The sequence below is a fragment of the Thalassophryne amazonica genome, chromosome 19 (genome assembly GCF_902500255.1).
Source record: "Thalassophryne amazonica chromosome 19, fThaAma1.1, whole genome shotgun sequence".
In the NCBI taxonomy this organism is placed as follows: domain Eukaryota; kingdom Metazoa; phylum Chordata; class Actinopteri; order Batrachoidiformes; family Batrachoididae; genus Thalassophryne; species Thalassophryne amazonica.
In genome coordinates, this window is record NC_047121.1 from 58,029,356 (window position 1) to 58,052,490 (window position 23,135).

Genomic DNA, 23,135 nt, shown 5'->3' on the forward strand with positions numbered 1-23,135 from the left:
GACAGCTTCGATGGCACAGTTTGTACAGAGACTGATAGTAGAGTCGTCTCCGCCCACTCGCACTCCAGCTCAGGAGGTGGCAGTGAGTGAGTGTGACAGCCGCCAGCAATTTGAAGGCGAAGAAGAAGTAGTAGTCAGTTCTTCACTCCTGATGGTAAAATGATGGCAGATTTATCACTTTATTTAACCAATTCGAATGTTTCTTTAGGACAAACTGTGGACACTGAAAAGGTTCGTCCTCATTCTTCTCTATTTTATCATTGACGGTTTAAAAAAATGTTTTCTAGGATTTAAAAACAAATTACTGCTGTAGCCGAGAAGCTAACAGCGACGTAAACAGACCTGATTTAAACAATTTAGTGTTTTTGTAGTTTAACTTACAATTCGCATGTATATATGTAATTTCAGAGGATAATCCCTCAAAATACAGAAAACAGACAACAAAAAGACAAAATTAAAGCTTGAAATAAAGCAAAATTACAAACTAGACATTGAAAACTAAAATAAAATCATAGTCTAAAAACCGTGTTTGTTCTGCGCAGTGTGAGAATCAGGACAGACCTTTCTGGAAGGGTTTTAAACCCGAGGTCGCTGCTTCTTAGGACTTAATTTTTCTAAAAAGTATAAATGTTTGTACATTTGAACAATACTTATACTTCTGGACCAGGTTTTGCACATTTCTAATTTGGAAATATTTTACATTTTTATGTTTAGTGAACCGTGACATAATGGGAATTTTATTTCATTTATTTTTAATCCCCAAATTTGACTGTCATTTCTGGAAGCTCTTCCAGATTAGTGACAAGTCTTGAAACCCATCTCTGCTGCTTAACATCTTTGTAAAACTTAAATGCTTTAGTGTTAGAGTAAGGGTCCAACTTTTGTAAAATACATAAATCTTTTGTAGCATTTTCCTGCCTCCAGATCACGGCTTTGGACACTACTGGTAGTCTTGTGCAGTAGCACATTTCTGATATGGTCTTGGTCCAGTTCAGGAGTGTTTCACATTTGTGCACCATGCAGAGTGGTTTAAGGGCTTAGTGTTTAAATCCAGTTCATGTTGTTGTGATTTGTGTTTGTGATCGTCTACATGCAATGTGACTTTTGGAGGTTTTACCTGCTCCTAGAGTCCAGGAGGTGGGGTGGATTTTGACAGTGTGGAAATGGAAGACTCAGGAAGGAGGTCAGTGAGAGTGAAGGTGCCTCGGAGGACCATCTACTTTGCCAGTGGAGAGACGATGGAGGAATACAGCACAGACGAAGATGAGCAGGAGCAAGCCATGACGAAGAAAGATGTTGTGACTGTAGATCCGGTAAATTCACAAATGCTCAGGCAGTTAGATTTGTGTTAGAATACTGCTTATGTAGAAGAACAACCATATAAAGCCACATAAACTGCTTCGAAAAATTATTTTACAATACTGTCTGTGGCTAAAAACTGTGTTTGTTCTGCGCATATGATGTGATGTCACCAGCAGGTGCCACTTAGCTCCAGTGATAAGGATTCATGGCCTTGGCAGTCATTATTTGGGCCACATGAAGCAAAAAAAATAATGGGAGCAAAAAAAAAAAAAAAGAATTTTGAAAGGGAAAAGAAAATCAACAGTTTCCTTCTGTTAACAGATGGAGGACCATAGCTCTGTTTTTGAATTCTTTGCTGCTGTGCATAGCAAAAGCTAAATGTGTAAAGCTGCTTCATTTCCATGTATTTATGCTACTGTAAAGTCTTTTTAATATGAAGTGATTTTCCAGAGATTTGATGCTTGGGTGGCGGGCTGTAGAGAAGAATGCAAATTAATCTGATGCGTCAGCACTTTTTAACCTCATTCTCCCTCATGTTTCAGTCCAAATTGACCTGGGGTCCATATTTCTGGTTCCACCTGTGGAGAGCAGCTACCTCAACTATCTCAGGTACAGGGGCCCCTGACACCTGGAATCAGGGTCATTAGGACTGACTGGTTGTTTTAATTCTATTTTTCAGCTGGGGGGAGGGTTTTTCGCCCTGTGGCGGAATATTGGACTCTCAGTAGACTGTCCACAGGCCTAAGAACTATAACACACTGTTATTAATTCATTCACTTTATGAACTTGCTTATTCCAGTTAAGGGTTAACACACAATTATTCTTTAGATTTCCAGCCTGTACAACATTTTTATTGAAATATTACACAGTGCTGCTGCTTAAGGATACCAAGTCACCTCAGGCACCAGAACTACTGCAGATTTCTTGCTCAGGGCTGATTGGTTGTTGAGGGCTGTACGATTTTTCACATCACAGCTCTAATGGTGACATCAGTCCGTGTGATTATAAACAAATGTAAATCAATAAAATAATACATGTGGCCTAAAATGTGATTCTGCATGCACGCTTGTTAACACATCATTGACATGGCCACATACAACCCCTGGCAAAAATTATGGAATCACCGGCCTCGGAGGATGTTCATTCAGTTGTTTAATTTTGTAGAAAAAAAGCAGATCACAGACATGACACAAAACTAAAGTCATTTCAAATGGCAACTTTCTGGCTTTAAGAAACACTATAAGAAATCAAGAAAAAAATTGTGGCAGTCAGTAATGGTTACTTTTTTAGACCAAGCAGAGGGAAAAAATATGGAATCACTCAATTCTGAGGAAAAAATTATGGAATCACCCTGTAAATTTTCATCCCCAAAACTAACACCTGCATCAAATCAGATCTGCTCATTAGTCTGCATCTAAAAAGGAGTGATCACACCTTGGAGAGCTGTTGCACCAAATGGACTGACATGAATCATGGCTCCAACACGAGAGATGTCAATTGAAACAAAGGAGAGGATTATCAAACTCTTAAAAGAGGGTAAATCATCACGCAATGTTGCAAAAGATGTTGGTTGTTCACAGTCAGCTGTGTCTAAACTCTGGACCAAATACAAACAACATGGGAAGGTTGTTAAAGGCAAACATACTGGTAGACCAAGGAAGACATCAAAGCGTCAAGACAGAAAACTTAAAGCAATATGTCTCAAAAATCGAAAATGCACAACAAAACAAATGAGGAACAAATGGGAGGAAACTGGAGTCAACGTCTGGGACCGAACTGTAAGAAACCGCCTAAAGGAAATGGGATTTACATACAGAAAAGCTAAACGAAAGCCATCATTAACACCTAAACAGAAAAAAAACAAGGTTACAATGGGCTAAGGAAAAGCAATCGTGGACTGTGGATGACTGGATGAAAGTCATATTCAGTGATGAATCTCGAATCTGCATTGGGCAAGGTGATGATGCTGGAACTTTTGTTTGGTGCCGTTCCAATGAGATTTATAAAGATGACTGCCTGAAGAGAACATGTACATTTCCAGTCATTGATGATATGGGGGCTGCATGTCAGGTAAAGGCACTGGGGAGATGGCTGTCATTACATCATCAATAAATGCACACGTTTACATTGATATTTTGGACACTTTTCTTATCCCATCAATTGAAAGGATGTTTGGGGATGATGAAATCATTTTTCAAGATGATAATGCATCTTGCCATAGAGCAAAAACTGTGAAAACATTCCTTGCAAAAAGACACATAGGGTCAATGTCATGGCCTGCAAATAGTCCGGATCTTAATCCAATTGAAAATCTTTGGTGGAAGTTGAAGAAAATGGTCCATGACAAGGCTCCAACCTGCAAAGCTGATCTGGCAACAGCAATCAGAGAAAGTTGGAGCCAGATTGATGAAGAGTACTGTTTGTCACTCATTAAGTCCATGCCTCAGAGACTGCAAGCTGTTATAAAAGCCAGAGGTGGTGCAACAAAATACTAGTAATGTGTTGGAGCGTTCTTTTGTTTTTCATGATTCCATAATTTTTCCTCAGAATTGAGTGATTCCATATTTTTTTTCCCTCTGCTTGGTCTAAAAAAGTAACCGTTACTGACTGCCATAATTTTTTTTTTCCTGATTTCTTCTAGTGTTTCTTAAAGCCAGAAAGTTGCCATTTGAAATGACTTTAGTTTTGTGTCATGTTTGTGATCTGCTTTTTTTCTACAAAATTAAACAACTGAATGAACGTCCTCCGAGGCTGGTGATTCCATAATTTTTGCCAGGGGTTGTATTTGTTAAGTATGCCAAACATTTTTAAAACCCCTGGATGGTTTATGATGTTTTAACTTTCTGTTACGCCACAAAGTCTGCACATAGAAAATTATTGGCTGCTTTTTTAATGTTTAATATTACATTTTGAGCAGAGCACCTTTTATGAAATATTTTAAGAGTTCTTCTGGTTCTTATTGTGATTATGTTAAAGTTGTTGATTTATAAATTTTTGTTCTTTATTTTTCTGTGAATATTCAATTTTAAGGTACTTTATAAGTTGAGTTAAACTCTCTGTGATGTTTTGAGTATGTAGGCACCTGTGTGATGTCATATTTACCGTGTTCTGTTTTCTTTTTTTTCCCCCCCTACAGTGTGCGACTACATGGGCGAAAAACTAGCATCTCTGTTTGGCATCACAACTCCGAAATATCAGTACGCAATTGACGAGTACTACCGCGTAAAGAAGGAGGTAGGACATGTGCGCATGCCTTTTCATGCAGCTGAAACCTAATTCATGGATTTTTTTTTTTTTTTTTTTTTTAATCAGTGGTGGTGTTGTCACCAGAATCTCAAATTGGACAGTTTGATCTATTTGAAGATGAACTGCTTTGAAATGTAGGTGGTGCACTTGTGGATCCAACCCACAACTCTTAAGTCAGTGGAAAACCACATCTATGTGGATCAGCGGTTCTGAAGGTCCTCCAGTATCTGATCCTGATCCTGCTTTTCTTTTGTCTTCCTTTAGTCTGCCCATCCTAGTCTGGACGTTTTTACGTTTCCCTGACTTACTTCTTCCTCTGATTCTCATTTCTTCTGTCCAGTTTTGAAGCTCTGCAGATCTTCTCCTGCATCCCTTCACTGCCCGCATCTCAGCCACATTCTGGAGTACTGGTCTTGTAAACCTGAACTTTAACCTTTGCCTTAATTCTTAGAACACAACACTCCTGATCCCATCTTCCAGTGGTTCCATGCAGACTGGTCAATGTTTTATATTCCTTCATCTCCCAGTGATCCTACATATTTAAACCTTTCACTGGTAACATCCAAATCCTGATGTCATTAATGCTCAAACATTTTCCCTGCATCTGGTTAAACTTTAATCCTGTCTTCTAAAGTCTCTTCTTCTTCCAGCTTCTCTTCTGCACAACAAAGTGTCATCTGCAAAAGGTTGCACCAGGAAAACTTAATACAAACTTGTTCTAAACCATATTAAATATTTTACAATCTGGATTTCCATGTTTTACAGGATTTTTGAAACTTGTATTTTCTGGTTATAAAACAGAGTAAACTGGTTTAGACTGAGTTTAACTGGTTTTTATCTGATGTTTACAAAAATCAGGAGATGAATTGTGACGTAACGGTCTGAAGTTCTAAATGTGTTGACAGCATTTATCTGCTTCTGCAGGAGGAGGAGGAGGAGGAGGAGAACCGCCTGGGAGAGGCTGCGCAGCAGCACTTTGAGGAGCAGCAGAGGAGTGACTATGAGGGAGAGTCTGTACCTGCTTGTGCTCTTGCCGTGGAGCAGCCGGCACCCTCTGGTGCTTCATTTGTTAACGTCAGCTTTGAGATGGAACTTGAAGCTCCCAGTCAGGCCACAGACTCCAGCAGGGTCCCTCCTCCTCTGTCCTCCTGAGACCCAACCAGCAGGTTCAAAACAGGCAGGTTTGGTTAACATTGCTCAAAAACTCACAAACCAGGATTCATGACACTCCGAAACATTTGGGTTTGTATTTTTTTTTCCAAACAGTCAATCAGCTGATTGATCAGTTACTGATTGTTTGGATTAAATATTGATCATGTGAATCCAGCACTTGGACTGCAAACAGAGGACCAACATACCTTAAACCCACGATGCAAGTCCCAGAACCAAACCCAGAAAACCTCCTAACACTATGTTTCAGAAGTCACCTTATCAGTTTTTGAGTGATCCAGAGAGAACTTGCTCAGTTGCGTAAATTATATTTCCCATTTTTGTCAGTAATTTCAATATTAACATGTCGTGGATTCATGGTGGATGGTTGATGTGAGTTGGATTTGGGTTAGAAGATTATTTATTTGGATGGGGTCTTTCTTTGGATTTCGATCCTTCTGGTGGAGCGTTAACAAGAGCTGCTTTAGTTGATGTGAATTAATTAAAAAGGTATTGTGAAGAAGTAAACAGATGTCTGTGCACATGACTAAAGGTACCTAATATTTAATAATTGTGTTAACACAAACGGGTAAATGTTTCCATAATGAGTCTGCAGTACAAAAAAACATGATGTATTTGTGAGGTTTTTTTTAATGATTATTTTTGTATTTTACACTGATTTTTGCGAAATACAAAAAAAAAAAAATTGAAACTCAATTTGCGCAAATTGTTTGTGCTTCTTTTTAACGATTTAAGATGCTTCTGTGGAATGAATGTAATTAAGAACATTTAATACTTTTATATTGTGATTAATCAAAAATAAACAACTTTGATTTGACTGATTTCTGAGTGAAACTTTGAAAAAATAAACATTTTTAAGATGTGACTTATATAAGAAAATCAGTTTACAGAAAACTTATTTTCAGTGATCACTTTTTTTCTTAATGCAAAGAACTTATTTATTTAGTTTTTAAACAAAACCACAGCAGCACCAGACTACCTTCTACAGTCTAATCCTTCAGCCAGATATGACCTTTACAATCTGACATGTTGCGACCCCTTCAGGTATCAGAGGTCGACGGGGTTGATGGTACTGATGCTGTCGTTGTCGGTGCTGAATAGAACTTCTCTGTTCTCGTAGGTCCAGAAGCCATTGAGGTCGATGAGGATGCTAGCGACTGTGTCGCCCTGGCAACTGTTGACTAGGTCCTGCAGCGTGATCTTACAGGAGTCTTTAGGCTTCACCATGTCAAAGATCTCGTCCTGAGGACAGAGACTGGTGTTAGAGATGGACGTTAGCACCCAAAAGGCTGCCTGCTAGTTTGACCGCAGTGTGGACCATAAATATTTGGACACAGCTGTACTTTTGTTTTTTAAAAATCTAAAACAGGAAGTGAAATATGATGCTGTTTGTGCTTTAAGTCAATTCATGCACTAAAACCACATTTATTGATCACCCATCACCATCGCATTGATCAGCTACAAACTATTTTTATTTAAACAGGTAGGTCTATTGAGAGCTGGATCTCATTGACAATGATGACCTGGTCAAGACAGCATAAGAGGCATATACAAAACAGTAAGGACATAAAGGAAAAACATAAAAACAGATCAATTATAAAACAAGTCATACTGATCATAAGAGTAATATTTACAAAAATTAGTCTTATGTCAAAAAATAAATTGCTAAAACCAAGTGCAATAATCTTGTACCACTGATTGTATGGAATTTTAAAAAGAGGAGAGCAGAATAAATGAGCTGAGCTTTAATGTCTGAACAGAAGATCTTTACCTTGACATCCTGGAAGGACACGGGTTCCTGACCGTGGATCTTCATCTGTTCCTGAATGGCCTGATGATGAACCACAGATCATCATCAAACACTGGTTGATGTTTTATTACAACTAGGGGTCAACCGATATGGATTTTTAAGGGCCAATACCAATTACTGACCAGGATTGGAGTCTGACTGATATTTTGGGCAGATGTTTGCCCACAGTAAAACGTATGAAAAAGGTGTCAAAATTTAGTATAAACAAATCTCTTTAAATGTTTTGTAGCATGTTTAATTCACAGAACCTTTCAACATGACCTTCACACAAAAAGTGTAAGAATCTATAAATAACATTATGAAGGTGAACAAATAAATAAATACAGCTGACAGTTCCAACCTGCACACTGTTATCTTCTATGCCAGTCTGTGAGACAGCAGGCTTCACCACTGACAGGCTGAAGTGGTTATGTCCAACAAATCAAACAGTGCTGTGGGTGGGACTTTGTTACAAATCAGAAAGCATGGATTCATATTTTAAGAGTGGTTTGGGCTAATGGCTCCTCAGCACTTGAAGTTGGGGGACATTCACTCCACAAGATGGGCCTTTGTGAAGTGAGATAAATTAAAATAATTTAAGATTTTTAATGTTTCTAATCAACTATAAGAGCCACAACTTCAGGCATTAACTTGAATATGGTGCATACAGTTGTGCTCAAATGTTTACATACCCTGGCAGAACTTTTTTTTTTTTAGCCATATATCAGAGAATATGCACAATTTCTTCAATCACAGCCACAAAACCCTATATCTTCTTCAAAGTTGTCTGGGTGTCTTTCCTCACTCTTCTTCTTGCACAGTCACTCAGTTTTTGAGAACTGTCTACTCCATGCAGATTTATCATAGAGTGCCATACTGTTTGTATTTCTTTGTAATTGATGTAAATAAAGTCCAAGACATATTCAGTGGCAGCTTCACCATTAGAGAGCCTCGTCCACAAACGACCCCAAGCTGTCACTGATGTTTAGGGGAGGTGATGGTCTAGTGGTTAAGACCAGAGGATCCTCGGTTCAAATCCCAGCCTGACCAGAAAATCACTAATGTCCTTAATCCCTTAGTTGCTCCCAGTGTGTAGTGGGCACCTTGCATGGCAGCAGCCTGACATCGGGGTGAATGTGAGGCATTGATGTGTAAAGCACTATGAGCATCTGATGCAGATGGAAAAGCGCTATATAAATGCAGTCCATTTAAAGAGGGCAACACACTGTAATGTAATTATGATTTAAAAAGAGTAAACACAGCTGTTTGACAAATGGATTCACACAACTACTAACCATGAGTGAAAAAAAGTTTTTGTGTTATCATTCATATTCTCCAATATATGGCCAAAAAACAAAACAAAAAAAAAAACACTAAAATTCTGCCAGGGTATGCAAACGTTTGAGCACAACTGTATTTCATGATAATTCAGTAAGGTATATCTTCTATTATACATTCCAAATCTAAGGTGGAACTCTACTAGTGTATACTAAGGTACTCCTAAATATTAAAAAAAAAAAGAGGAAAAAAGAAGAAGAAGGGATAGAGCCAGCCACTTAGATGCCTGGTCTTGAGAACCAGAGATCGTAGGTTAATGTTTCTGGTTCAAGGTTCATGTTTCTGTTATATTTTATGTTATGCCCAGCAGGTCATAAATAGTGTTTAGACACAATATTGGATGCACATTGCATTTGTTCTTCAAAACTACAGTAGTGTTCAGAATAATAGTAGTGCTATGTGACTAAAAAGATTAATCCAGGTTTTGAGTATATTTCTTATTGTTACATGGGGAAACAAGGTACCAGTAGATTCTCATAAATCCAACAAGACCAAGCATTCATGATATGCACACTCTTAAGGCTATGAAATAGGGCTATTAGTAAAAAAAAAAAAAAGGAAAAGGGCATGTTCACAATAATAGTAGCATCTGCTGTTGACGCTACAAACTCAAAACTATTATGTTCAAACTGCTTTTTTAGCCATCCTGTGAATCACTAAACTAGTATTTAGTTGTATAACCAAAGTTTTTCATGATTTCTTCACATCTGCGAGGCATTAATTTTGTTGGTTTGGAACCAAGATTTTTCTCGTTTACTAGTGTGCTTGGGGTCATTGTCTTGTTGAAACACCCATTTCAAGGGCATGTCCTCTTCAGCATAAGGCAAATAATAAGACATATCCAAACTGATCCATGATACCTGGTATGCGATATATAGGCCCAACACCACAGTAGGAGAAACATGCCCTTATCATGATGCTTGCACCACCATGCTTCACTGTCTTCACTGTGAACTGTGGCTTGAATTCAGAGTTTGGGGGTCATCTCACAAACTGTCAGCAGCCCTTGGACCCAAAAAGAACAATTTTACTCTCATCAGTCCACAAAATATTCCTCCATTTCTCTTTAGGCCAGTTGATGTGTTCTTTGGCAAATTGTAACCTCTTCTGCACGTCTTTTATTTAACAGAGGGACTTTGCGGGGGATTCTTGCAAATAAATTAGCTTCACACAGGCGTCTTCTAACTGTCACAGCACTTACAGGTAACTCCAGACTGTCTTTGATTATCCTGGAGCTGATCAATGGGTGAGCCTTTGCCATTCTGGTTATTCTTCTATCCATTTTGATGGTTGTTTTCCATTTTCTTCCACGTGTCTCTGTTTTTTTTTGTCCATTTTAAAGCATTGGAGATCATCGTAGATGAACAGCCTATCATTTTTTGCACCTGCATATAAGTTTTCCCCTCTCCAATCAACTTTTTAATCAAACTACGCTGTTCTTCTGAACAATGTCCTGAACGTCCCATTTTCCTCTGGCTTTCAAAGAGAAAAGCATTCATTCAGGCTTCATCCTTAAATAGGGGACATCTAATTCACACCTGTTTGTTCCACAAAATTCACGAACTCACTGACTGAATGCCACACTACTATTATTGTGAACACCCCCTTTTCTACTTTTTTTTTTTTTTTTTACTAATAGCCCAATTTCATATCCTTAAGAATGTGCATATCATGAATGCTTGGTCTTGTTGGATATGTGAGAATCGACTGAATCTACTGGTACCTTGTTTCCCATGTAACAATAAGAAATATACTCAAAACCTGGATTAATCTTTTTAGTCACATAGCACTACTATTATTGTGAACACTACTGTAGTTTCATGTTTCATAAACATGAAGCTGTGTGGTAAAGATGATCGTTTATGATTGTTAGCTGTTTCAATGAGCATTTAGCACTAAAGTCTACTAGCATTATTTTATCTTTCCTAAACTAATAACTTGTTTTCATATGAAAATGAGTGAAGCCTCCTCCTCTCCTGCTGTCATCCCCTCCTTCCTCCTCTCCTGCTCTCCCCCTCCCACCTCTCCTTGTTTAGAGAGGATCACAGGCTCTCCTTTTAATTCATTTGGATCTTTTTTGGAAACATGAAGCCTTTAATCTGTAAAATAAACCATTAATTTCTGAATGTAACAGCAGCTATGGATACAGGAGGAATTCTGGATTATTTAATGAAGGATGAAGTTTGTTTTCTTTCTGAGACTCTGAACTGAAACTTGACAGAGACCTGCAGCAGGAAAGAAACGCTGCTTTCACCTGTGTGCAGCAGTGAGGGGAAGCTGTCTCAGCTGCCAGACACAGCGCTCGGAACACTCAAGTCACTGACTGGTGATCTCTTTTTTTAAAAATGTACATGTGAAGGTGGAACTTGATGCTGCATCCAGGCAGTGGTGGGCACAGTTAACCAAAAAATTAACTTCACGAACAGATAATCAGATAACTGGTAAGTTATCTTTGATAAAGATAAACCAATAAACCACCCAAAAATGTATTGGAAGTTACAGATAACTGATAAATTCTAGTATTGTCTCTGGTACATTTGCAACTACTAATAAGCTGAATTTGAGTTTTAACACCACAATCACTTTTGGAAGCATCAAAAGCGACAAAAGATCCAAACAATTCTATGTTTGAACATCTTGCCCCCTGCTGGAAGCTACACAGCTTACAGCACAGACGCAAGATGAGAGCAGCCACAATGCCAGCTCTTTGCCCAATCACAATGCTCCGGTTAGGTGGAGGTCTTGGAAAATAAAGTCATACTGACTTATGGTTTGGTATGAATACTGATAGAATAACTCCATTAATGTCAATTCTGCCATTTGTACAAAGTTAAAATATAACATATCTTTTAATGTTGAATAATGCACTAATTCTGAGGTTTTGTAACAAATGCAGACAGATTGCAAAGGATTCTGGGTAAAAGTGCCTCTGCTAAACAATGAATGGTTCAGTCATTCATTATGTAAACCAACACCTTAATGTGACGTGTGTTGGTGTTTACAGATAAATGTGCTTTTGTAAAATATTCCATTTTTTATTTGTAAAAACAGGCATTTTTAACGGAGCCCTGGAAGTGTCATCGCAAAACATTTTGCATGTGCAGAGAATGTGCGCTCATTTTATTAGTGCCATGCGCACGTTTGATGATGTTGTAAAACGTGCACTCAATATTGTCTTGACACATAAATGTTGGCTGTACACTGTGCGAGTTTTGGCCCTTTTTCAGCTGATTTTTCATTCGTGCAAGAATTTTTTGGACCGAGTTTCAGGTTAATCTTGCGTCCTGCATCGTGTAGTGTACATGGAGTAACAAGCTGCGTTTAATATCTCACAACCACCTCTGATCGCCGCTTGTATGGTCGAATGAAAATCAAACCTGTTTGATATTATTCTTGTCGGCTGTCATGAGGGTATCCTGCTGCTGAAGAGCTACAAGCGTCCAACCGCTCGCACTGTGCATGTGCAAACACTGCAGACCTGTCTTGTAATGTTTTTTTGTTGATTTGCTTTGTTTTTAAACTTTGTCTCCCATCGAGAGTTTTTGTAAATTAAGTTTGAAAAAACGTAACTTGTGATTAGAAATATCATACAGTGTCTGCTCATCTTCAGGACGAATACTGCCATGAACACTACTGGCCAGTAGATGGCAGTAGAGACTGAAACGTTGCCAAAACAAAATTCCAGATAATCCGTGTCTGCTACATTTAAGATGCGTGGAATTTAACAAACGCAAATACAATAACGTCTATAAACCCAGAGAATATATTCACGAGGGTTTTAGGCACTAGAGTTTAATGCTGTTGTCCGTGGAGCCTGAACAGAGTGAAATGCATTTGTCCTGTCGTGAATGTACTGAGATTACTCTATCCTACCCATAATGCATTGCTGGGCACAGCATGTGCTCACTAAAACCTTAAAAATTAGCACATTACTTTAAAACTAAAACATATATCTGATATTTTCACTTTATAAAACTTCAGACATGACAGTAATTTTAAATAACTTGTCCAAAATTAGTTTGGTTAAAATTTGAACCATAAGTTAAAAATGTATGCCTCTGGATGACTTGGGTGATATTGCCAGCGTATCAGTATGGTATTAAAGGAAATGATTTTTTATTTTTATGACCAGTTCTTCTTTGCCTGCAGAGGATAGAGTAGTTTTTCATACAAGCAGCTCTCTTCTGTTTGCAGAGGGTGGAACTATACATCTGTTATGAAACTTTTAACAGGTAGGTGCTCAACTGATTTTAAATTTTAAAAATGTTTGCTGCTGTTCAGCTTTGTTTACTACGTTATCGGTCTAAAAGTTATCAGTCAAAAATTTATCGGAAGATAATTAGTCCGATAATGCTTTTTAAAGTTATCTAAAAAGATAATCCGATAATGAAAACATTATCTTTGATAATTATCTGTTATCGGATTATCGGAACTGTGCCCACCACTGCATCCAGGACTGCAAAAATAAACATATCATTAGGTATAAATGGCCAATACAGATATCCACAAAACTGCTGAATATTGGTGCAGATCATCGGCCAGGCTGAAAATTGGTCGACCCCCAATGGTAACTAGAAAATATTAAACATAACAAACATCACTGACATAACAACCAAAGAGATCAATATATAAATTACATCTTTATTCATCAATCATTAATAAACATTTCAAAATTAAATTAAATCGTGTGTGTGTTACCCTGAAGAAGTAGTTCAATGAGAAGACATTCAAGTGTCCTCGATTCTCAATGTCCAACAGTTTAAAAATATACTGCAGTGCTGCCGGTTCCTTCCTGTTTTCCAGCGCCAACACAAAGTCCAGATACGTCTTATAGTCCTGTGGCACACAGACAAACCTGATCAAATATCCAACCTGCAAATTAAAGGCACGACAATGATGCAATAGGGTATGACCTCAGAGAAACACTGGCCATACTGCAGTATGGATGGAGTAACTGTGTTAGGATTGAGTGGTTCATCAGGCGAGACCTGCAAGCAACACATCTCGGAAAATGCACTGGTGTTGCACATCGCCGCATCCACAAGTTCACGGAACCGCTTTGGGTCATGGATGGCAACTAACCAGGCAGACAATTGGTCCATCCCCACCTCTCCAAGGTAGCCATCTCTCTGTCACAGTCATGACACTTGGGTAACAATTCAAGTATGTTTAAAAATCCAGGGTTGCAACTGCTGCTGTATTTCCTGTAATGAAACATGATGCATATTGTATTATATACATGTTATTACAGGTGTGCATGCAGAAATGTGCGAGTGCACACCTGTAATGACATGCATATATTAATACAACATGATACATATTACATTGTTTTCTATGCATGTTATTACAGGCAAAAAAAGGTGCACAAATGTGTGTATGCACTGCACTTCCATAAAGAGGAGACGATATTGGGCATCGTAGTCTTGTTTGAGGGTGGGCAATAAAGAAGTTAAATGAAAGAGCATTTATTGCAAAAACTGTACTTCTGGGGAGAGCCTCATTATCTTTATTCACATTAAATCTTGCTAAAACCTACCGACACAACCTCTCCCATTTGTCTTGTCTTCCTTTCTCCACTAGGAACCAAAAAAACCTGCACTTTTTGCGACTGCTTTGGTGATTATAACCGAAAACAAAACAGTACACCATATCACGCAGGGGTTCAAACGAGACTGGGCTGCCCCATTCCCAATGTTGAAACACTGAATGGGAGCAGCTGAAAGAAAGGGGGAAAACATCTCCAAGTCCTTCCAAAGTGCACAGATGTCCAGGACACACCCACAGAGTGGGAAGAACACACTCTACAGCTCTCAAAATGTTAAGAGTCCTCTCCACATGTTGATAAGTAATTGTACCGGCGCATACATCCAAGACCGGGAATAACTCGGTCTGTTGCACTCTGTTCATGTACATATCTGAGCAAACAGTTTATTCTGTGCTCATTAAATAATGTATATAATAATGTTTGCTGTTATCCACCATTCCTCCTTAAGTGAGACGTGTTCGTTTTTATTTTGTGTGATGGTGACGCTTCTATAATCCGACAGTAATCACTTCATATCGCCATCGTGAACCCAATAACATCAAATGCTTGAAGGATGAAAAATGTCTGCAACAAATAAGCCATTTTAGAAACTAGGCATTACTGCAAAACTCATTATGATTCTGAAGTAGTTCTGTTCATTACCATCTCTCCCTCATAAGTCAGACATTCCTGAAACACCCGGTCCAGGAACACTGAGGTCAGAGTTGCCGTGCCATAGCGGGAAAGTTCATCTTTGCTTAACATTCCATTGTGATCCTTGTCCAGGTTTAGATACTGACCTGTAGAGAGAAAAAAGCAAATGATGCACAGTGTCCTGAGGCTGCGCGTTTACATCCATTTGTTTGGTAAAAGCTCCACTTTTTTTTAATGACTCATCCCACACTGGGGGCGTGGACAATGATGTTATAGAAGTCACTCTCTAAAGCATAGGTGTCAAACTGATTCCAAAAAGGGCCAAGAGGGTGCAGGTTTTCTTTGTAACCACCAACTCCACCAGGTGATTTCACTGATGAACATCACTTTGAGCAGATGGGAAGAGTTCATCAGTGAAATCACCTGGTGGAGTTGGTGGTTACAAAGAAAACCTGCACCTTCTTGGCCCTTTCTGGAATCAGTTTGACACCTATGCTCTAAAGTCTGTCTTGAACTTGAGTCACATGTCAACATATTTCCTCTCACCGTACACTCGGAGAGCCGAAGGCGCTGAAAACCAGTTGGATTCCTGACTCTCCTTCGACAGCTCCTCATCTCTCAGCTATAAACAGACAGTTGGCTGGTTTTTAAGGTACATGCTAGAACACACCATATTCTGAGCCATATTAAGACCTCTAGCTACTCACACCATCAATAAATATACAATGTACCTCCAGCAAGTCATCCAGAAAACTGCAAGCCAAAATATCCTGGATTTTTATCTTTCCTGAAACAGAAAATCAGGAATAAAACAATCTCAGGGGACTGTTGCATATCAGAAGCACACATTAAATGTAAAAAGTTCTCAGTGAAGACTTTCTCACTGATGAGTATTTATCAGCTGTTTCCCGGGGCCTCATGCAAAGCATGCTTACGCACAAAAACGTGGCGTACGTCTGTCTCCACGCCATAGTTCAGATGTATCAAAAGTGAAATGACCGTGGAAATGTGCATGTGTCACACAAAAATCCTGGCTGGCGTACACGTTTGTACAGCTACTGTTCCACTGCCAACAGAGGTGATCCTGGGAACCGTTAATAGTGTGAAAACAAGACATCATCAGACTGATGTGCACATCAGAGACACAGTGATGAGCAACTAACACACTCACGTGTTTGCAATTATACAGATGGATATAAAACCATGTGCAAAGTGATGCGTATAATGGCCCTAACAATGGCTTCATTAGCACGAGAGGACCTTGCAATTGGTGGAATCTGATGTGAGCATGTATTCAGGGAATGCCAGGATTTACTTGCAAATAACAATAATTCGCTCATAAACCAATTTTGATTATCAAGGCCACTGATACTGGAGTTGAGCACAGAACTGCGGTCAGCCCAGAGCGCAATACGGCAGCGAGCCAGGAGATTGCCTGTGCCCACACAGGTGCTGACCATGCTGCGCTTCCTGGAAACAGTGGCATTTCAGTGTGAGCTGGCCGATCAGTCAGGAGTGTGTCAGTCAACCTTGAGGTGAGCCATGCCAGCTGTGTGGAATGCAATCATGCAAAAGTCATCCAGATACATCCTATTCCAATATTCAAGTGCCATTTGCAGCGAGAGCTGGTTTCCATGTAATTGGAGCTATTGACTGCACGTGTTCACATCGTATGTGATGCGCAAATGCGCATCAGGCTGGTGTTTGGCACAGTGCACGATGGCAGCTGCTCAATCTATCAGACAACTTTATTAATCTCTCAAGGGGCAATTAAGTAGCTGCCTGTGTGTAAATAGTGTATTTGTGTAATTTATCCAAACGTAACCAGCACGGCCTCATTTGGGCATGTGTGCATTCAAATGTTTATTATTATTATGTTTTTTTATTTTTGCTCGATGGTGAGAGCTGCAGAGCTTCTTAACAGGCTTCTTGTGTTCCGTATTTGTCAATAAACCCGTGTGTAAATTGTGAACTGTCAGCAGAGCCACCAAACACCTTTTTAATGTCGGTGTGCGCGCGCTATTTTGTCGCGTGTCGGCCTCACACACACACATGCTCCATAGCTCCCACAAACATTTTTCCAGTTTCATGATTAATCCGTTTAACAGCGCACTGAATAAATTGTCCCTGTGTGTCTCTACATAATTTCCAGTCATCTATAATATAATTTCTTTTCTGTGTTCATGTTGTCTGATGTGACGTCATGGAGAACGGCCCCTGGTGAGTCTGAGTTTTACCCGTTCTCAGGGGGTCGAGGAAGAAGAAAAACTTGCGAACAGCAGTGCAGACATAGAAGGAGTAGAAAGACTTCTCCAGGCCATCCAGCTGAGGCAGAGTTGGGATGAGCTCCAGGATGTAGTTCTCCAAATCCTGCAGAGGTAATACTTTTGTAAGTGCCGCGTATCGTACCACTTACTGTGAAGGAAAAGCTGAAACACTTACCGATTCTCTGAGGTAACCTTGGCCTGCTACATCGTACAGACTCAGCCCAATCCGGGTCTGGTGGAGCCACACTGAACACAAAGACACATTTCACAACAAGACTCATGGCTATGTTTCAAAGCAGGTTAGCCTCATGTGCTAGGAGCTTGTGCTCCGGCCTACACTGCTTTAGGCTTCTACTTCCACTAGCGCATTGCCCGTGGGGATCCACAGGTTCTAGATAGGATAGAGTTTATAAAATAGGTAGCTGACATTTTTCAAGGATGATAATAAATTGTGCAAAGTTTCAATAATGATTTAAACTGAAAGTGCAGGAAATTAAAATGAGAATGTTTTGTGAACATATCTCACCCATATTGGCCTCTCTTCATTGGCTTCCTGTTAATTCTAGAATAGAATTTAAAATTCTTCTTCTTACTTATAAGGTTTTGAATAATCAGGTCCCTTCTTATCTTAGGGACCTCATAGTACCATATCACCCCAATAGAGCGCTTCACTCTCAGACTGCAGGCTTACTTGTAGTTACTAGGGTTTGTAAGAGTAGAATGGGAGGCAGAGCCTTCAGCTTTCAGGCTCCTCTCCTGTGGAACCAGCTCCCAATTCAGATCAGGGAGACAGACACCCTCTCTACTTTTAAGATTAGGCTTAAAACTTTCCTTTTTGCTAAAGCTTATAGTTAGGGCTGGATCAGGTGACCCTGAACCATCCCTCAGTTATGCTGCTATAGACTTAGACTGCTGGGGGGTTCCCATAATGCACTGAGTGTTTCTTTCTCTTTTTGCTCTGTATGCACCACTCTGCATTTAATCATTAGTGATTGATCTCTGCTCCCCTCCACAGCATGTCTTTTTCCTGGTTCTCTCCCTCAGCCCCAACCAGTCCCAGCAGAAGACTGCCCCTCCCTGAGCCTGGTTCTGCTGGAGGTTTCTTCCTGTTAAAAGGGAGTTTTTCCTTCCCACTGTCGCCAAGTGCTTGCTCACAGGGGGTCGTTTTGACCTTTGGGGTTTTTACGTAATTATTGTATGGCCTTGCCTTACAATATAAAGCGCCTTGGGGCAACTGTTTGTTGTGATTTGGCGCTATATAAATAAAATTGAATTGAATTGAATTAATTGTATTTATTATTTGGCACATTTAGTTGTCATGTTTTACAACTGGCAAGGTTAAGATATTTCCTTTGTTTAGAGCTTGTGTGGTTACCAGGGACCGAGTAATGCTGATATCAACATCCACTGATCATTGTTGTTACCCAATATCCATAATTTCTCCAAAAATATTAGTCCTATTAGCTTTCTGTTTTCATGACGTTCATCCTTGACCCAAAATACATAAACATACTAAATGGCAAATGTCAGCTCTCACCAGTTTCTCCATAATCAAAGTTATACACAGGCACACATACACAGAGGCAATTTGGCTTTTAATATATAGACTGCTTGGGAGAATAAGTACAAAACTCATCCTTCCATCTTTAGATGATGATTATTGTTGAGTGAGTTCAAATTCCACTTTATCGGCTAACGCTTGTCCTCAGTGCTGAAAAAACAAATTAATGGTCTTGTCATATTCTCGGGAGGAAGAGTTAAACCACAATCACTGGACTATGATGTCCAGTGACTATGGGGAGTTCCTGTGAATTTTCACACAGCAGACCACAAAACTGTGCCAAATCATGATTTCCAAAACAAAGACACACAAACAAGATGAAACAGACACAAACAAGACAAAGCAGAGTGAGACATACAAGTAAGACAAAACAGAGACACTCAAACAACATGAAACAAACAAGCAGAGGGAAAATGAAGGTCCAGACCTTTCCTCATGACGTAATTAAAGAATTGCATGATTGCGATCCGGCCGTATGGATCGTTGTGGAGCAGCTTGGCGTAGACTCGAGCTGTGAAGAATTTTCTCAAAGAGATAAAAGAAGGAGACTGAAAATGTCATGATTCTGTTTTAGAGACATGTCCACTTTATCAAGTTCCTTCTGGTTACAGACTGTCCAGATTAAAATACTACAGATTCTACAAAGACACCAAAATCACATTCAAATAAGTTATGCTAAATTTCAACTGAAATTACAAAAACTGTTTTGCAATTTAATTTTCTACTTCAGTGGAATGTTTTTATAAATGTGGTCACATAAGCTGAATGAGATGCACATTTACTTACTCGCACTTTGGTCCGGCCTTCTCGCTGACCTGCAGGAAGGCTTCGTAGCTGATCATCGCCTCGTCTCCGCTCAGAGGAGGAACCTGGTGCTTATCAAGCAGAAACCACAGATTCTACAAACACATCAAATACATAACACTGAAAAACACTTAGTATCTGCATTAAAAACAAACAAACAAAACAACAAAATAGACGTAATGAACTTACTGAAAAAATGTTTTTTATGATTGCACGGACAGTAATGTACAGTGCATCCAGAAAGTATTCACAGTGCTTCCCTTTTTCCCTTTTTGTTATATTACAGCCTTATTCTAAAATGGATTCAAATATTTTTTCCCTCAAAACTCTACACATAATACCCCATAATGGCAATGTGTTTTCAGTTTTTTTGAGATTGTTGCAAATTTCTTAGAAATAAAATGAATATAACCTAAGAAATCACATGTACATAAGTATTCACAGCCTTTGCCATGAAGCTCAAAATTGAGCTCAAGTGCCCCCTGTTTCCACTGATCCACTCAGTTGAGCGGATATGATATATAAAGGCACACACCTGTCTACATATAAGGTCCCACAGTTGACAGTGCACGTCAGAGGACAAACCAAGCATGAAGTCAAAGGAATCATCTGTAGACCTCCGAGACAGGATTGTCTCATGCACAGATATGGGGAAGGGTACAGAAACATTTCTGCTGCTTTGAAGGTCCCAATGATCACAGTGGCCTCCATCATCCATAAATGGAAGAGGTTCAGATCCACCAGGACACTTCCTAGAGCTGGCCGTCCATCTAAACTGGGTGATCAAGAGAGAAGAGCCTTAGTCAGGGAGGTGACCAAGAACCCAATGGTCACTCTGTCAGAGCTCCAGCATTCTTTTGTGGAGAGAGGAGAACCTTCCAGAAGGACAACCATCTCTTCAGCAATCCACAAATAAGGCCTGTATGGTAGAGTGGACAGACGGAAGCCAGTCCTTAGAAAAAAGGCACATGGCAGCCAGCCTGGAGTTTGCCAAAAGACACCTGAAGGACTCTCAGACCATGAAAACAAAATTCTCTAGTCTGATGAGACAAAGATTGAACTCTTCGGTGTGAATGCCAGGCGTCATGTTTGGAGGAAACCAGGCACCATCCCTACCATGGTGGTGGTAGCATTATGCTGTGAGGATTTTTTTCAGCAGCAGGAACTGGGAGACTAGTCAGGATGAGGGAAAGATGAATGCAGCAATGTACAGAGACATCCTGGATGAAAACCTGCTCCAGAGCGCTCTTGACCTCAGACTGGGGCGACGGTTCATCTTTCAGTAGGACAATGATCCTAAGCACACAGCCAAGATATCAAAGCAGTGGCTTCAGGACAACTCTGTGAATGTCCTTGAGTGGCCCAGCCAGAGCCCAGACCTGAATCTGATTGAACATCTCTGGAGAGATCTGAAAATGGCTGTGCACCGACGCTCCCCATCCAACCTGATGGAGCTTGAGAGGTGCTGCAAAGAGGAATGGACAAAACTACCCAACGATAGGTGCACCAAGCTTGTAGCATCATATTCAAGAAGACTTGAGGCTGTAATTGCTGCCAAAGGTGCGTCAACAACGTATTGAGCAAAAGGTGTGAAAACATATGTACATGTGATTTCTTAGTTTTTGTTTTGTTTTGTTACTGTTTTTTTTTTACAAATTTGCAAAAAACAAAACAAAACAAAAAAAAAACTTTTTTTTCATCTTGTCATTATGGGGTGTTGTGAGTAGAATTTTGAGGGGAAATATTAATTTACTCCATTTTGGAATAAGGTTGTAACATAACAAAATGTAGAAAAAGTGAAGCACTGAGAATACTTTCCAGATGCACTGTACAGACGAGGCTTCTGAAATGTATCATCATACTGAGAAAAAGTTGATCCTAATGGTAACATAAAAACCTCAGCCTGAGATAAGCTGTAAGTCTTTAATGTAAGATTTCCTGGTGGCTTCCCTCACCAGTCACTCAGTTTTTGTCCGTCTACCTCCTGCGGACAGACTTCCCGCACTGTTGGTGTTTGTGAATGATTGATGATGAGTTCATGCGTTCATCTCCTGCTTTAGAGCCTGTAACAGTGCTGTCATCTCCTGCAGTGAGGAGTTTTACCTGCAGCTCCTCATTGTCCAGAAGCTCTCTGCTCTTTCTCTGCAGGAACACAGCTCTGGATTCTTCTCTGAGCTTCTGCAGTAGAACTTCATGTTCTGCTGGTAACTACATGACAACAAAAACATCATCATCATCTTCCTGTTGTGGAAACACATAACCCCGTGCTCACAGCACCTCAAAGTTACCCTTTTGCTGATACACGCAATTATCATTTGTCCATATTTACCCTGAAATAGAAACGAGGAATTTTCTTGAATGACTCGTCTTTGTTGCAGCTTCTTGTCCATTCTGTGAAATATTTGCTGAACATTTCAGCTTCCTCAGCTTTTTTTCCCTCTTTGCATCTCTCATCTAAACACAAACAAAAACAAACAGAATTTAGAGAAAAGTTACAATAATCATCAGAAAGGTTCAAGTTTACTTTTATTCAAAGGAAAGTAAGTGTTAAAATATTCTCAGCTCAAAGAATAAATTCACAATATTTAAAAATCATGTTACAAGTATTAATTTCTTATTACTAAAACTAAAGTCTAATTTTATAATTATTTTAGAGAAGTATTTATTTGGATTCAGATTCTGAAACAGTTTGAGACTTTAACAAAGTGACATATGAGTAGCTGTTTTTCTCTAAATATTCACACTTTAATTTTAAAAGAGTAAATGGGTTTTTTTCTCTCTCTAAACGTTCAGAATTTAAATCTCAGAAGCTAAAAGCAGCTAGCTAACGGAAGTGTAATTTTACAACTATTATCACCTTTCTTGGAATTTTGTAACCTCCTTTTCAAAACTTCTAACCAACGAAGCTGATATTCTTCTCTCTGCATCTCCAGCAGTATTTCAGAAAAGCTATTAACATTTAAACTAAAAGTACGAAACCATATAAACTCGCAGCGTCTCGAAAATGACTGTCAAGTTAGCGGAAGTAGCCGATCTGGACCCATTTTTCAAAATAAAAACGACTGGTTGGGTAGGGGGAAAACCTACTGATTCAGAAAAGTAAAACAATACAGAAATGTCCCTTTTAAGAGCATTTGTTTAATAAAGTGCAATAGTTAGAATGTCCACGACAATAACAAAACTGTGACCACGTCTGACTTTGATAAACATCTTGTTGATTGAAATATTTTTATTATTATTTATTTAATTACTTACTTTTCATGTGGTTATATGTCATTTTTCATCAGCTGTTTGCAAATTTACATTTTGGCCGTTCTTAACCAACTGTTAAACCGGTTTATGTAAAAATAAATAAAATCAATAAGTATAAATAAACAGGACACTCTTAAAAAGACAAATCATTAATTTAGATGTTAACTGGAGACCTGCCAAAATTTAAAACAGGCCCAGACAACATTAAAAAAGGTACTCTTTAGATTT

General features: G+C 39.2%; 2 protein-coding genes across 4 annotated transcripts; one reads left to right on the plus strand and one right to left on the minus strand.

Moving 5' to 3' along the window:
• Positions 1-66: 66 nt before the first annotated feature.
• Positions 67-6,539, plus strand: fam177a1 (family with sequence similarity 177 member A1). 2 transcript variants are annotated; one of them, XM_034194857.1, is made up of 5 exons: positions 67-154; positions 1,128-1,313; positions 1,845-1,911; positions 4,439-4,536; positions 5,473-6,539. In XM_034194857.1, the coding sequence occupies exons 1-5, from the start codon at positions 152-154 to the stop codon at positions 5,698-5,700; spliced, it is 582 nt and encodes a 193-aa protein (XP_034050748.1). In that variant the 5' UTR covers positions 67-151; the 3' UTR covers positions 5,701-6,539. The 2 variants fall into 2 exon arrangements, with proteins under 2 accessions (XP_034050748.1, XP_034050747.1); XM_034194856.1 differs by having other exon boundaries at positions 86-231.
• On the minus strand, positions 6,049-22,686 carry ppp2r3c (protein phosphatase 2, regulatory subunit B'', gamma). Of its 2 annotated transcripts, none has more exons than XM_034194854.1 (13): positions 22,513-22,686; positions 21,985-22,109; positions 21,759-21,863; positions 19,638-19,750; positions 19,279-19,376; positions 17,466-17,536; positions 17,261-17,393; positions 15,755-15,810; positions 15,570-15,645; positions 15,033-15,169; positions 13,544-13,681; positions 7,490-7,549; positions 6,049-6,960 (listed from the first exon to the last, which is right to left on the minus strand). In XM_034194854.1, the coding sequence occupies exons 1-13, from the start codon at positions 22,580-22,582 to the stop codon at positions 6,766-6,768; spliced, it is 1,377 nt and encodes a 458-aa protein (XP_034050745.1). In that variant the 5' UTR covers positions 22,583-22,686; the 3' UTR covers positions 6,049-6,765. The 2 variants fall into 2 exon arrangements, with proteins under 2 accessions (XP_034050745.1, XP_034050746.1); XM_034194855.1 differs by having other exon boundaries at positions 21,985-22,115; positions 22,485-22,578.
• Positions 22,687-23,135: the final 449 nt, after the last annotated feature.

Excerpts from the sequence above, each read along its gene's own strand:
- fam177a1 (XM_034194856.1), top strand. The coding sequence starts at position 160 with ATGATGGCAGATTTATCACTTTATTTAACCAATTCGAATGTTTCTTTA. Across the intron at positions 1,314-1,844 it reads ATGTTGTGACTGTAGATCCG|TCCAAATTGACCTGGGGTCC; the intron begins GTAAATTCACAA and ends CTCATGTTTCAG. Across the intron at positions 1,912-4,438 it reads AGCTACCTCAACTATCTCAG|TGTGCGACTACATGGGCGAA; the intron begins GTACAGGGGCCC and ends CCCCCCCTACAG.
- ppp2r3c (XM_034194854.1), bottom strand. The coding sequence starts at position 22,582 with ATGCAGAGAGAAGAATATCAGCTTCGTTGGTTAGAAGTTTTGAAAAGG. Across the intron at positions 22,110-22,512 it reads GTTACAAAATTCCAAGAAAG|ATGAGAGATGCAAAGAGGGA; the intron begins GTGATAATAGTT and ends GTTTGTGTTTAG. Across the intron at positions 17,537-19,278 it reads TAATTACGTCATGAGGAAAG|TGTGGCTCCACCAGACCCGG; the intron begins GTCTGGACCTTC and ends CTTTGTGTTCAG.